The sequence below is a fragment of the Triticum urartu genome, chromosome 3A (assembly GCF_056163025.1).
Source record: "Triticum urartu cultivar PI428250 chromosome 3A, HENAU_Tu73, whole genome shotgun sequence".
NCBI lineage: Eukaryota > Viridiplantae > Streptophyta > Magnoliopsida > Poales > Poaceae > Triticum > Triticum urartu.
In genome coordinates, this window is record NC_141875.1 from 64,102,400 (window position 1) to 64,116,891 (window position 14,492).

The 14,492-nt window shown below is 46.8% G+C and overlaps 2 protein-coding genes across 3 annotated transcripts; one reads left to right on the plus strand and one right to left on the minus strand.

The window, feature by feature from the left end:
- Positions 1–870: 870 nt before the first annotated feature.
- LOC147978582 (uncharacterized) lies at positions 871–10,474 on the plus strand. Its single transcript, XM_087546392.1, has 2 exons — positions 871–1,266; positions 10,298–10,474. Exons 1-2 carry the CDS (start codon positions 886–888, stop codon positions 10,472–10,474), a joined length of 558 nt encoding a protein of 185 aa, XP_087402518.1. The 5' UTR covers positions 871–885.
- LOC125547972 (transcription factor bHLH51-like) lies at positions 10,434–12,670 on the minus strand. Of its 2 annotated transcripts, XM_087546391.1 has the most exons (3): positions 12,166–12,670; positions 11,319–11,834; positions 10,434–10,568 (listed from the first exon to the last, which is right to left on the minus strand). In XM_087546391.1, exons 1-2 carry the CDS (start codon positions 12,667–12,669, stop codon positions 11,334–11,336), a joined length of 1,005 nt encoding a protein of 334 aa, XP_087402517.1. In that variant the 5' UTR covers position 12,670; the 3' UTR covers positions 10,434–10,568; positions 11,319–11,333. The 2 variants fall into 2 exon arrangements, with proteins under 2 accessions (XP_087402517.1, XP_087402516.1); XM_087546390.1 differs by lacking the exon at positions 10,434–10,568 and having other exon boundaries at positions 10,948–11,834.
- Positions 12,671–14,492: the final 1,822 nt, after the last annotated feature.

A 14,492-nucleotide genomic window follows, 5' to 3' on the forward strand; every position in this document is an offset into this window, starting at 1 on the left:
GCGCGATCTATAGTCTTCCCCGACGACATCTTGCAGGCGACGGTGACTGTGAGTAGGCCGTGTTGACGGCGGAGGCCACGTCGCAGCCGTGGACGGGGGGATTGAGGAAAGTGCCGCGGCCGCCACTCTCCTCGCCAGATCCGTTGTGATCGTCGGCTTCTTGAGCTGCCTGAGCCGAGGAACAGTGAGCCGAGGGGAAACGAGCCGGGAACATTACGATCGGGAGCCGAGCGACCACTGTCGAGCCGACGGAAGAAGCGCCCGAAGTGCGCCGTCCGATTTTCTGGCTGGACACGTGGCAGCTGATGGCTCCGGGTACGCATGGATGGAGGTTTACAACCGGTCTCCATGGAATTTTTTTTCTAATGGATGAAGCGGGAGCACGGATGGGAGCACCGAACGGGAGCAGGCAAGCCCCATCCGTTCTTTCGTAGGATTTCAAAGCGCAAACGCGCCGCCTTAGCCCGCAACCGCCAGAGCCGCCGGCCGGAACGGACAACCGGCGGCTGGGCGTCTCTCCCCACGAATATAGTCGGCCTCGTCGCAGACCTGATCCTGGATGCCGTGGACTACGTCGCCTTCCACGCCGTCTGCACCAGCTGGCGCGCCAGCACTCCCTCTGGCCCCAGGACTGGGTGGCGCTCTGCGACGGCGATGCGGTCCGCCCGGAGGACGCGCGGGAGATCGCCCTGCTCCACTCGCGCACGGCCAGGAGCGTCCGCGTCCGCCTGCCGGGGCTACGAGGCTACCGGATCGTCGGCTTCAATGACGGCCTCCTCGTCCTCCTGCGCAAGAGCACCGCCGCCGTCCGCGTGCTGCTACACCCCGCTCGTCGCCGTCGACTTCCAGTCCCTCACAACCGTGTACCACGAGGAGGTCGATGACATGGGCTCTCTCCAGGAGATGGAGGCTGCCGTATGCAGCAGCAGGGAGCCGTCAATGAGCTCGATCGCGGCCGTGGTCCGGTTCCCCAACGCCAACGGAAATGTGGTGGTCGCCGCTGAGGCCGGCAAGGGCCATTGGGAGGTCCTCCAGCGCCGCCACTGGAAGCTCACTATCCGGAACGCCTTGCCCTTCCAAGGGAGGCTCTACGCCACCACTTCACACCCGGCGTCACCGGATATCGTGCAGCTTTACCCTCCCAGGCCAACACTCAACAACATGGTCTCCACGGCGCCGGGCGCCATGCGCTTTTCGCGCTACCATGACACCCTCCACCTCATCCAGTCCGCCGGACGGATGCTGCTTGTCGTTTGGCATGTCATCGTCTGGGCAAGCACAACTCAGAGGTGTTAGATTGGATTGGTGAAGCGTTCCTACTCCTCCGTAGAGGAGCCATGGGTATATATTGATTCGGGGCAGGAACAACCTCTGCCGTGGTTTACAAGGAATCCACCGATCGCTAGGATTCAGCAGGATGAGGGATAGGAAGTTAAACGGGAGATGATAGAGGAAGTAGTTAAGATTACATGAACGTTAATATCTCTAAGTCTAACACCCTCCCTTAATCTGAACTACCTATCCTAGATTGAGATTGTCCTTGAATGCTTCAAATGGCTTGTATGGTAGAGCTTTAGTGAACCCATCAGCCACTTGATCTCTCGAAGGAATAAGCCGTACGTATCTCCAACTTCTTCTCTGCAACTCTTTCTCGTACAAAGTGAAAATCTATCTCAATATGCTTGGTTCTGGCATGAAAAACAGGATTAGCACTTAAATAAGTGGCACCCAAATTATCACACCATAGGCATGAAATACGATGTTGCTTCACACCCAATTCCTCAAGCAAAGATTCAAGCCAAATAATTTCAGCAGTAGCATTTGCCAATGATTTGTACTCAGCTTCAGTACTTGACCTTGACACTCTTGTTTCCTCGCACTCCATGAAATAAGATTAGAACCAAAGAAAACAGCAAAACCACATGTTGATTTTCTATCATCATTGCAGCCTGTCCAGTCTGCATCAGAAAAAGCACTAGCAAGTGTAGAATTGGAACGTCTGAAATGTAGTCCCAAACCCACAGTGTGCTTAACATACCGTATGATCATTTTGACAGCTGTCCAATGAGCAGAAGTAGGAGCATGCAAGTATTGACATACTTTGTTAACAACAAATGAAATATCTGGTCGTGTCAAGGTTAAACATTGCAAGGCTCCAACGACACTTCTGTATCTAGTGCTTTCTACCTCCTTAAGTGGCTCCCCTTCATATGCTGACAATTGTTCTGATGAAGATAATGGTGTGGGTGAAGACTTACAATCCTTTATCCCCATCCGAGCCAAGAGTTCAGTGGCATATTTTTCTTGTTTCAACACTATACCATCCTGAACCTTCTTAACTTCAATGCCTAAAAAGAAACTCAAATCACCAAGATCCTTTCAGGCAAATTCTGAGCTCAGATCATGCAGGAGAGCATTAGTAGCATTCTGAGAAGAGCTTGCAACTATAATATCATCAACATATATGAGCACAAAAATAATAGTATTTGCTTTATTGTATATGCAGAGAGATGTGTCAGCCTTTGATGCAATAAACCCAAGATGTTTCAACTGCATACTTAACCTGGAGTACCATGCTCTAGATGCTTGTTTCAAACCATAGATGACCTTGTCAAGTTTGCATACATGATGAGGTTTTTGTTTATTTTCATAATCGGGTGGTTGCCTCATGTAGACCTCCTCTTCCAGAACACCATGCAAAAAGACGTTCTGTACGTGTAGCTGCCTTAGGCTCCATCCCCTAGACACAACAATAGCTAGCACAAGTATTATGGTTGTAGCTTTTACCACAGGACTAAATGTATCCTCATAATCAATACCATAACGCCGCTTAAAACCTTTAGCAACACGACGTGCTTTATACCTCTCAATGGAGCCATCTGCCTTTTTCTTGATCCTATACACCCACTTACAATCAAATAATATTTTTACCTTTCCAGTTTGGCACCAAGTGCCATGTTTTGTTTCTCATTAGAGCTGTATATTCCTCATCCATAGCCTTTTCCCACTTTTGATCTCCAAGTGCATCATCCAATTTTGTCGGCTCACCTGAGATGCACAACATGCCATACAATATAGTGCCATCAGTTCTTATTTTTGGATTTTTAATACCTTTTTGTAGCCGAGTTGTGACCTTGATGTGGCTGGTAGAAGTTGTTGTACACGCGTACGCACAACATCACTGGTTGCAGAAGATCCCAGAGAGGAACCAGGAGACGCCACATCAGATCTAGTGGCTGCTGGTGTGGCCTGCTCATTCATGGCCGCACTGTCCGTTGCCACATCCGACCCCACGCCAGGTGGGCCTGTCGGCCGCATGTGCGAGCCACGCCTCGCGGTTGGCTGCATGCGCGGGCCGGCGCTCGAGGACGATTCTCCGCGTGGAGATGTGGCGGTCGCTGATTGCATCGCCCTACCCTGGCCATGCAGGCCGACCGGCTCGCGATCCGGGGCGGATATTCGCGCCCGATCCGAGGAGGATTGACGCGCAGGTGTGGCAGGCACCGCCATATCGTCTTCTTACGCCGTGCCGGCTTCGTCTTCTTCTTCCACATGCAATATAGCTTCGTTTTGGACGGGATTTTGATCGTTTTGAGCTCCGTTTTCTTCAGAGACCCGCACACACGGAAGACATGGACTGTTTCCGGTAGGAATATTATCATCATGTTGGTTAGTGCAATTATTTCCCCCGTGATCGAAATCTCAAAGTGTAGATGGAAGGAGAAGAATCTCTTGACAGAGGAGAGCGCCGGCATTAGGATGAAGAGATTCAAACGGGAAAACTGATTCATCAAACACAACATCTCGAGAAATATAAACTCAGCCTGTGGGGACATCTAGACACTTAACTCCTTTGTGCATAGGGCTATAGCCCAAAAACACACATTTTTTTGAACGAAACGCAAGTTTGCGTGTGTTGTATGGTCTTAGGTTCGGCCAACATGCACATCCAAAAACTCGAAGGGATTTGAAATCTGGTTTGATGCCAAAGAGACGTGTGATGGGGCTCTCGAATTTGATGACTTTACTTGGTCGAATATTTATGAGATATGTGGCAGTGAGAAAGGCTTCATCCCAGAATTTTAGGGGCATGGAAGCATTGGCTAGCAATGCTAGTCCTACCTCAACAACATGACAATGTTTGCGTTCGGCCGACCCGTTCTGCTGGTGAGCATGGGGATGAGAGACATGGTGAGAAATTCCAATTTTTCGGAAAAAGGAATTTAGTTTTTCATACTCACCACCCCAGTCGGTTTGCATAGCAAGAATCTTTGAGTCTAGTTGGCGTTCTACGAGGTTTTGGAAGTTAACAAACACTTGGAAAACATCAGATAATTTCTTTAGCAAATAAATCCAAGTGAACTTGCTATAATCATCAATGAAACTAACATAATAAAAAAATCTGCCAATTGATATGGGAGCTGGTCCCCATACATCTGAAAAGACTAACTGCAATGGAGCAGTGGATACACTCGTAGATATAGGATAAGGTAGTTGATGACTCTTAGCTTGTTGGCAAGCATCACAAATTGACTTAACACTAGACTCATAGGGAAGATTATTCTTGCTAAGGACATGCTGAACTATAACTGAAGAGGGATGACCAAGACGACTATGCCACTTTGTCGAGGAAGGTTTGGTGACACTCCACGCTTGCTTATTCGATCGTGATGAAGATGAAGATGATATGAGTGGATATAGGCCTTCCTCACACTTTCCTCTAAGGATGACTCTCCTCGTTTCCAAGTCCTTGATCACAAAAGAGTAGGGATAAAATATTATGAGAACATTGTTGTCAAGGGCAAAACGATGAACATAAATGAGATTCTTGGAAGCATGCACTACTAGGGAAAACCCTAGTAGTAGCGCGGGACACCGCGCTACTAGTAAGGCGCTACAACTATTCCTTAGCAGTAGCGCGTGCAACACGCGCTACTGCTAAGACATATGGCCACAACGTTGGTTCACTCCCGCGCTACTGCTAATATAGCTAGTAGTAGCGTGTTTACTCTCCATCGCTACTAGTATTCTTTTTCTCATTTTTTTAATTTTTAGTGTATTTATACGCCGTTATACAAATTTTGGTACAATACCAATTATGAGGATGTTATATCAATATGTCCATAACAGTGTGTCAAATGAAGGTGGATTAGGTTCAAGTGGAGGCAACATGTGGTGCATGTCAAAAATATACTACTAATCCAAACTTGATCTAGTTTGGACTAGTAGTACTTTCGATGTGTATCACATATTGCCTCCACTTGAATCTAATCCACCAACACAAGCTATTTAATCATCATCATAGTCATTACCACCAACAGTAGCTATTTAATCATCATAGTCATAGTGTAGCACACATCATCATCTTCAAACTCATTCTAGCTAGCTAATCACCACCAACACTAGCTGCGCTAGCTATCTAATCACCACCAACACTAGCTAATAATAATCATCATAGTCATTACCACCAACACTAGCTATTTAATCATCATAACTCATTTCTAGCTAGCTAATCACTCGTGCTGCCCTCTCTCAGGTAAAATAACATAAAACATGTGTAGCACTCTTGCTTCATCAAGTTGGAGCATGCAGATGAACATGTCTCCTAATCGTGGGTTGCGCTTCTGATTGCTGCCCCCTTGTACTTCTCTGCGATCGTTCACAATTTTGCTCCAGTCTTTCACTATTAAGTATTCCTCGCTTTTAGAAATCCTGAATGCACTAAAGTGCATTGTAGGATGTCTTGGCCGTAAGCTAACCATTCTCATGTGACATTAGTCTGGATCCAATGAGGCACAACATTCATCGGGAGTCCCTGTTGAAAAACATTGTATAGTAACAAACTTAGCAATGAAGTTTAGTTTAAAAAATAATATATGCAAAAGATGCACTGAGGACAAATAGTAAAAATCTTACCATCTTTCCTAAATAGATGTGACCGTAGTTTAGTACGAACACTATTGGTCGCACGTTTTGAGTACTAAGATTTTTAAGTCCAGAAAAATAATTTGTCTTGACAGTATGAAGATCCTCAAGCCATGAAACATAATGACTTATCTCCTCGCAGTTTAGTTCAGCACCGGGACAGTAGTAGGTCATGTCTACCAAGCGCTGGACATGTTTGCTTGAACAGAAATAAGCTTTCAATAGAAATTAGTTGTCAACTATTTTTGAATAAACAATATCAAAGACATAAATATGGTTGAGAAACTCACATAATGGTATAACTGGAGGCGTCTGCACGTCGACCCAGATGTCGATATTACCTTCAATATCATCTTCCGGACGAATATCAAAGGTGATAACCATATTAGGCTCAAATGCATAAGTCTTGCATAGTGCTTGCCAAGTTTTGCATTCAAAATAGGTGTAGGTGTCTGTGTTGTATAATTTTGCGTGGAAAGTATAACCATGCTCGGTCTTCAAGTAAACTCTCTTTACCTCCATAGTAGTTTTCATAGGACTGAAACCTATTTTATCCAAGACAAAACTCTTGCATGGCAGGGATACGCTAGTAGAATAGTAAAAAAATTAAATTATAAGTTGAAGCAAATGAAGCAGATGTCATGCTTAATTACTAAAAAAGACTTGTCGTTGTGACTTACTGTATCCACTTCAAAGTTCTCGTCCAGCTTGATGCTGAAGCACCTATCATCATCTAGGAAGATTCTGTCGCACAGGCCGCGCTCGTCTTTGTAGTATTCGCAAATACCAAAATCCTTTCCGTCGTCAGACATTTCCTATGTTCATAGTTGAATCATTAATTGAAAATCGGTCGAAGGCAACTACCAGGATACTCAACACACAAATCCGGGGCACTCGATATTTCCTACATATTCTGGCACAAGTCATGCCAAAATTCACGGAAAAATCCGGCATGACCTTTGCTAAAATAGAACATATCGAGCGCCTGAAATTTGCCGGAACGGAAATGAATCAACACTCCAGCAAAACATAGGCCACTCAGAGGTGTAACCTGCAAACATGACCGGCCACTTGGGCAAGCACATATCCTATTTGAGCAACACAAGATATACATTTCAAAATATCTTATAGGACTCATATTGACATGAGCATTCAATAAGCAAAACCAAATCATAAAATAAATAAGTATTCAAATTAGCGTGCATTCAATAAGCAAAAGTAAATCATCTCATGCGTCCGTACATCGTCAAATATTATCACTAATACACCCCGAATAGTATCATACATATAACATCACTAATACCCTAGCACACGACAGGTATTGACACGTGCGGTGGACATCCAAAGAGAAGGAACCATCACAGGATCATAGCTCTAGTGAGATCACTGGAGAACCTGCCAGGTATTGGAGAACCCGTGCTCCAACGCAAACAAGTAGCGACGGACGTGCGCGTCCTCCTCCCTGACACGGTGACGTACCACCTCTGCGGGATCCTCGAGCCTCTGGACCGTCACTAGCCCACGCGACCGCCACCAAAGAGGGTTCGGGTCAACGACATGCTGACTCCTCACCAAGCTGCGCCCGCCGGTAGGTAGCGTCTCTCAGTACCAGCCCGGTGGAGCCCAGTCCCGGACATGGCCCATCTGGTCAAGCAGGTGTCCTCCGTCGAGTCGACGACGACGAGGATGCGGGATAGGCATCGTCGACGTCGATGCGGGAATAATTGCTTTAACTAAAAAAATAACAACAAATGTGACATGTTCAACTAGTTCTATTAATTCAACTAGTCCTTACTAAAAATAAACTTATTATAAATAAAAATAAACTAGTACCTAATTAGTACCTAGTTCTTACTAACTAATTAGTACCTAGGAACTACTGCCCTAATTACCATCTAATTTGATGAACCTAGGGGTGGAAAGTGGTAGCGGATATTCCAATTATCCAACTTAAAAGTGAAATAAGTGGTCAAATTTTACTCGTTTTATTATGCATTACAATAGTGTTTATTCATCATCTAAGAAAACATCATCTAAGAAAACATCCGAGCTGCGTCTGTATCCGATAACATCCGCATTCGATTCGTTTCCACCCATAGATGAACCCTAACTAATTTGATGCAACTAAAATTTGAAGAACCCTAGGCAGAGGTAGGGGAGGGGGAGGAGTAGGCGTGCTCACCTCGGGTGCCTGCGGCGAGGGAGGGGCAGGCGGCGTCGAGGTCGGGGTCGGGGATCGGGCGCGCGGCGGAGGGCGGCGTCGAGGTGGGGGTCGGGGGCGGCGTCGAGGTCGATCGGGGTCGGGGGCGGCGTCGAATCCGGGGTCGGGGGCGGCGTCGAGGGTGTGCAGAGAGCGACGGGAGGGCGCGCGGCGGCCGGCGGGCGACGGCGGCGGCGACAGCGGAGGAGTTGAATTTGGGGGAAGTGGTCGTGGAGAAGAACGAACCGCGTGGTGAAGTCAGAAGTAGCAGTAGCGCGTTCCAGGAAGTGCGCTGCTACTAAGCTAGCTACAGCGCGTTCCTCGATACGCGCTACTACTATTCCTTTCTCTTTTTCCCTCTTTTTTATTTATTTTTGTTTACATTTTATTTTTTCCTTTCACCTTTTTCCATTTCTTTCATTTTCATTTACTTTTCTATTTGCTTTCCATTTAATTTTATTTCATTTAGCAGTAGCGCCTTTCAGCGTAAACGCGCTGCTACAAAGCAAGTAGCAGTAGCGCGGTTCTACCTAGATCGTTACTATTATGTGTAGCCTATCAGCTAAGCCGTGAAAATTTTAGTAGTAGCGCTTTTATGTTCAGGCGCGCTACTGTTGCACCGTTTACATCAGCGCGCTACTGCTACTTAGCACCAGAGTGCTTTTTTAACATGCGCTATCGCTAAAGTTCTGTGTATAAGGTTTTCCCTAGTAGTGATGTGGAACATGTAAGACATTATTAAGGTGTAAATCTTTTACGAGGATTTTAAAAATTGATTTTCCAACATGAGTAATGTCCATACCGGTTCCGCTTGCCATGTGTATCTGATCACCACCATGATACTTTTCCCGCATCGTTAGCTTATCAAGCTCCTCGGTGATGTGCTCAGTGGCGCCGGAGTCTACGTACCGGTTGGTGTCGATACCGTAGTTGTTGGTGACGAGGTTTGCTGCTTTCTTCTCATCATGGTCATCATCATATCGATGCCAGCATGCTCTTGCGCCACCAGGATGAAACTTGTAGCAGATCTGGCACTCTGGATAGTCTCCTTCTTCCTGCCGTTGTTGTTGTGGTTGGGAACGAAATCGTTGCTGCTGATGGCCGCCACCACCACCGCCGCGACTAGGGGAAGAAGAGGACCGATTCCCTCGACCGCATCCTCCTCGGTTGCTTCGGCCACGGCCTCCCCTGCCACGGGACTGCCCGCGCCCCCTGTAGACGGCGTTGGCAGAGGAGCGAAAGCCTGCTGGTCCGTCTCCCAACATCTCCATCCGCTGATCAAACACAGAGATCTACGTGAAGAGATCGTCAACGCTGATGGAGTTCTTGATGGCGCTGACCGCTGCCACGATGGGATTATAGTCCCGATCAAGGCCAGCCAGGATGTAATCCATCATCTCTGGATCGGTTACCGGACGTCCAGCCGCAGCTAGCTCGTCCCCGAGGTTCTTCATCTTGGCGATGAAGGCGTTGCTCGACATGTTGCCCTTCTTGGTGTTGGAGATGGCCATCCGCGGATTGGTTATGCGGGATTGCGACTGTGCAGCGAACAACGTGGTAAGAGCAGTCCACAGATCAAAGGTGTTGTCCTTACCGATGACTTGTGCAAGGATTTCCTGGGTGAGAGAGTTCAGCAGGTAGCTCAGAACCTGCTGATCCTTCGACAACCACGGGTCGTACAGAGGATTGGGCTCGATGGCCGTGGTTTTGTCCGCCTTGGTGACTTCTACTGTCTTCGGCGGTGCGGCGTCGCTGCCGTCGAGAAGACCGGTCACTTGCGCACCTCGCAGTGCCGGCATGACCCGCGCCTTCCATAGGAGGTAGTTCCCCCTTGCGAGCTTTTCTGTTGGTGGAGCACCTAGGTTGAGGCCGACGGTGCTTGAGCTCATAGCCATGGCGATGGAAGGGTGTTTAGGGTTTTGGTTTTGCTAGACGATACGAAGAGACTTGGCTCTGTATACTATGTTAGATTGGATTGGTGAAGCGTTCCTACTCCTCCGTAGAGGAGCCGCGGGTATATATTGATTCGGAGCAAGAACAACCTCTGCCGTGGTTTACAAGGAATCCATCGATCGCTAGGATTCAGCAGGACGAGGGATAGAAAGTTAAACGGGAGAGGATAAAGGAAGTAGTTAAGATTACATGAACCTAAATATCTCTAAGTCTAACAAGCGGCAACTGCTGACCTTCGCGATCTACTCGGTGGACTTCGACGACGACGACAACGACAGCAATGGCACGCTCACGCCCGTGACAAGCCTCGGCTACCGCGCGCAGTTTCTCGGCGAGGGCGGGTGCCTGTCCGTCTCCGCCCAGGACCTCCCTTCGCTGAGCAGCAACTCCGTCTAGTTTGTGAGTTAATCCAACTGCCAACTGTGTATCTTTATACATCTACTAGGCACCTAGCTGCTCTCAGACAGAGAAGTTTCAGGCTTGCTGTGCTCTTCAAAAGCAAAAGTTAGGCATTAGTAAGAAGAAGAAGAAAGTTGTGCTTCTAGAATCTGAAGACGATTGAATTATGTGGTAAAGTAGGGTAAGCATAAGGGAGTAATTCAGTGGGATCCAAATTACCAAGTTCTTTTTTGTTGGCAAACAAAGTTACCATGTATAACGGGGTAATTGAACGGTGCCTACAATTTTTGAAAGTCAAAATATTATGAAGAGAACACACATAAGAGGATTTCAATAGTCTGTTTTCTGCTTGTAAATTCTCATGAGAACATGTTTTTTTTTGCCCCCATAAGGTTTCAGTGCTCTTTAGAGCAGAAAACCTTTTCCGAAGGTGCTAAAATGCTCTATTTCGTTTGAAAACTTGCATGGTGTAAAAACCTTGAAAACTCAGAAGTTTCCTTCATTTGAAAGTATTATTTTACTCCGATGCTAGTAATACCCGGCGAGCAGGGAAACTTGTTGATATACCTAACATAATAACGAAGGTAAAAAAGACAAAGTAGTTCTACCTACGTGTGTCTCATATCTTAACATGAGAAGCACCAATGAGGAGGTGCTGCATAGAGTATTAGCCCCACGCGACTGCTGAATCGTCACCATCTAGGATTTCTGCAATCTGAATGTCGGCAGCCATGCTACGTCAGGCACACAGTGTAAACCCTGTTGCCATGATATCTATCTATCTTATCTTACAGCACTAACAGCAGTTCACACCTCAATTCTGGCACAAAAATATAATTACTCCAGAAGTACTCATCTATATGGACATGATTGAGTAATGCGACTCAAGAATCCTCTGCCTCTTGCTCTGGAACTGGAACGGACTGCCGCCACACACCAGCTCTGGTGAAGCAACCTTGGACAGAGCATGCCTCACAGCCTCCTTCAGAGAATTCAGTCCAGCACGACCTGCTGCTGCACTGCCTTCCTCCTCCTCCTCCTTGCAGAGTGTGAAGACATGCCGCACCCTTCCACCTAGGGAGGTCACCTCCGCTCTCACCGTCCTCAACCTCAGGCCATGGAGCGCCTGGATGAAACCGGCGACGAGGTCCGGCCGATCGTCGCAGCTGACAGACGCCTTCATGTACAGGCGTCTATTGTCGTCGTCGGTGTCCCCGGTGCAGCAGAATTCCACGGAGACCTCGTCGGCCTCCGGCGGGACGGCCGGCATTTGCTGTGCCTGTGCGGCCTCGCTTGCTCTCCTCTTGAGGTGCCTCACTTGGTCCACCACCCTGGCTAGCAAGGCGGCCTTGTCCATCTGCACAAGGGAAGATGAGAGACATTTTTCTGACAAGTCACATAACAGCAGTGTACCGTGCTGTACTTTGTCTTACTCTACAAATTCCAGGGTGAAAAATCTGATGAAATGTGAACACTTGTACGGGTTTTCAATGTTCTTGATAAAGTTCTTGACTGATGCTGACACAAATAAAGGTCGATCAGAATTGTTCGAACTTCTTAATGCAAAGTCAGTTTCTACCAGAAAAGATGATGAGCTAACGACAATAATTATGTGCAGCTGAGCTTTGTTTGGTTGATGCCTCACAGCACTGAAATGGTGAAATGGGTAAGATATTGTTGGCGCAAACCTGCTTGGTATCAGGGATCATCCTCCTGAGCGCCGTGAGATGAGCGTTGATCCTCACCCGACGCCGGCGCTCGGCCTCACTGTGGACCTTCAGTGCCCTTGCCTCCGTCGCGGTCCTCCCCGACCCCGTCGACGAGGACGTCGTCGACAGCTCCGGCGGCCCAGCCGGTGGCGCCGAGCTGGCCTGCCGGGGCAGCAGGACCCGGCCTCCGTACACCGTAGGATCACAGTCATCGTAGAGCTCATTTCCTCCTTGGGGAGATTGGCATGGAGCTGCCATCAAGCCAAGCATATTACAGCTCCTGGACAGTGAAGAAGGAGAAGAAATGGAAGCGGGGGTGAGACGAGGCGAGTGGATAGGAGGAGGCTCACAATAATTAGTGCGGCGGCGTCTTGTCACCTCATTCTCTTCGTCATATATAGAGTAGGATGGATACTGGATAGGTAGGAGGCAGATGATGATGAGCTTGCCTGTGAGAGATGACCGCCCTACATACATACGCATCTCTTTTCTCACATGTGATTACCGTACCCCACTATGGGGATAATATAGGGGAAATTTTGTTGTCGGATTGGCATGGATTCGGCCAATGGGTGAGGTGGCGTGTATGAGTGTGCCATGAGTCGGATATACTACAAGTATGTGGAAAGAATCATGCCATGCCAAACCATTAGTATGAATGTAGTACTATTGATTATACTGTAGTGTAGTATCTACGCACAGCAGCCTATAAGGCATGATGGATGGTTCTGGCTTTCAATGAAATTTCAGCGAAAACTTGGCAAGTTTCAGTTATTTCAGTAGGTGCCTAATCAGTCGACAATAGATTTTGCTTGTGAACTTGGAGTGCCCACACGCACAGCTGACTCACTGGAGAGCAGTGCTAATAAGTCGCTAGAGGCAACACCACTCTGTTTGCTTAACACGATATAATAACCGTGTCAGAACTCGCGTGAAATCTTCATGTGCACCTACTCCAACTTGTTTTTGGAACTTTGTATAGTACTCCTAATACTGTTGATTGACATCCTTGATTTTAAAGAGAGGGACCCTTAAACGGAGGAGAGAATTCCTTATTTGACACTCCCTTAAAATCATGTTCCTTATTTGACACTGAAATTTTTTTCTTCCCTATATGACCTATAGTCTTAATTTCTTTTCCTGTATGACACTCTAGTTCATTTTGTACACGTGAAAAAACCTTTTTGCCCCTGTACATAATGTGACCAGAAATATATAGCATTGAGCCTAATTAGGGAAAATTCGTTTATGAGAGTGAGCACAGCTGAACATGTTATCTCCTCCGTTGGTCTTTTTTGGGATGCGTGTGTATTCTGTATACCTGAGCGCATGCATCCAATGTATTTAGGCCTCCTTTGGTTTGGAGGAATTTCATAGAAACTCTAGAGGATATGATTCTTATAGGATTTTTTCCTTTAGAGCCCTTTGGTTCATAGGAATGGATTCCTATTCCTACATAGGATTGGTTCCTATCCTTCACATTTTATAGGAAAATAAAAAAAAGCCTAGACTCAATGGAAAAATTCCTTTGGTGTCAACCAAATGACATCTTGTTTCCTATTCCTACTCATAGGATTTGAGATACATGTCATCTCATTTCCTATAAGATTCCTATTCCTATGATAATCTTATCCTATGAACCAAAAGAGGCCTTAGAACGTATTCAGCTGTGGGTCTAGTTTCATGCGGTATGGTTTATGAGTGCGACTGTTTGACGTACTTTTGTACGTGTGCTTTAACACTAAAATGCATTCTTAAAAATGAATGAATTTTTTAAGCACTTTTGTGTGTGCTTCGGTGATCACCTACGTGCATGCCATTAGTGCATGTGCACGTATTTGCATGGCCCATGCAGGACCTATAGCTGTATGGAAGGAAGTTGCGTGCTAGCACGAACGTACGCCCGGTTCGGTGCAGCCAACATGCGTATGTATATAAACCGGGTCATACGAAGCTAGAATATATGTATTCGCTTGATCGTTAGGGTGCGCGTACGTATTTAAATATCTACGCTCCGGCAGGCAAGCTGGACGCGTATATGTACACAAATACGTATAGACAACTAGCCAGACCGGTCAATTAGTACATGAACCATCGAAGGCCTCGGTCATGATTTCTTGTACCGGTTGGAGATTTCCAAAGAGCGAGAGACAAAGGCTCTGTTTGCTTCAATTTTTTTTTTGAATTTCGTTTGCTTCAATTTGTATCGATGGATTCCGCTGCCGCACAGGGCCAAAGATTTAAACAACCTTCAAGGGGTTGAGGTAGGGACGCGTTTATCTTAAACAACGTTACATCCATATCGC

Excerpts from the sequence above, each read along its gene's own strand:
- LOC147978582 (XM_087546392.1), top strand. The coding sequence starts at position 886 with ATGGGCTCTCTCCAGGAGATGGAGGCTGCCGTATGCAGCAGCAGGGAG. Across the intron at positions 1,267-10,297 it reads TTGTCGTTTGGCATGTCATC|CGGCAACTGCTGACCTTCGC; the intron begins GTCTGGGCAAGC and ends AAGTCTAACAAG.
- LOC125547972 (XM_087546391.1), bottom strand. The coding sequence starts at position 12,669 with ATGCGTATGTATGTAGGGCGGTCATCTCTCACAGGCAAGCTCATCATC. Across the intron at positions 11,835-12,165 it reads TGATCCCTGATACCAAGCAG|ATGGACAAGGCCGCCTTGCT; the intron begins GTTTGCGCCAAC and ends TCCCTTGTGCAG.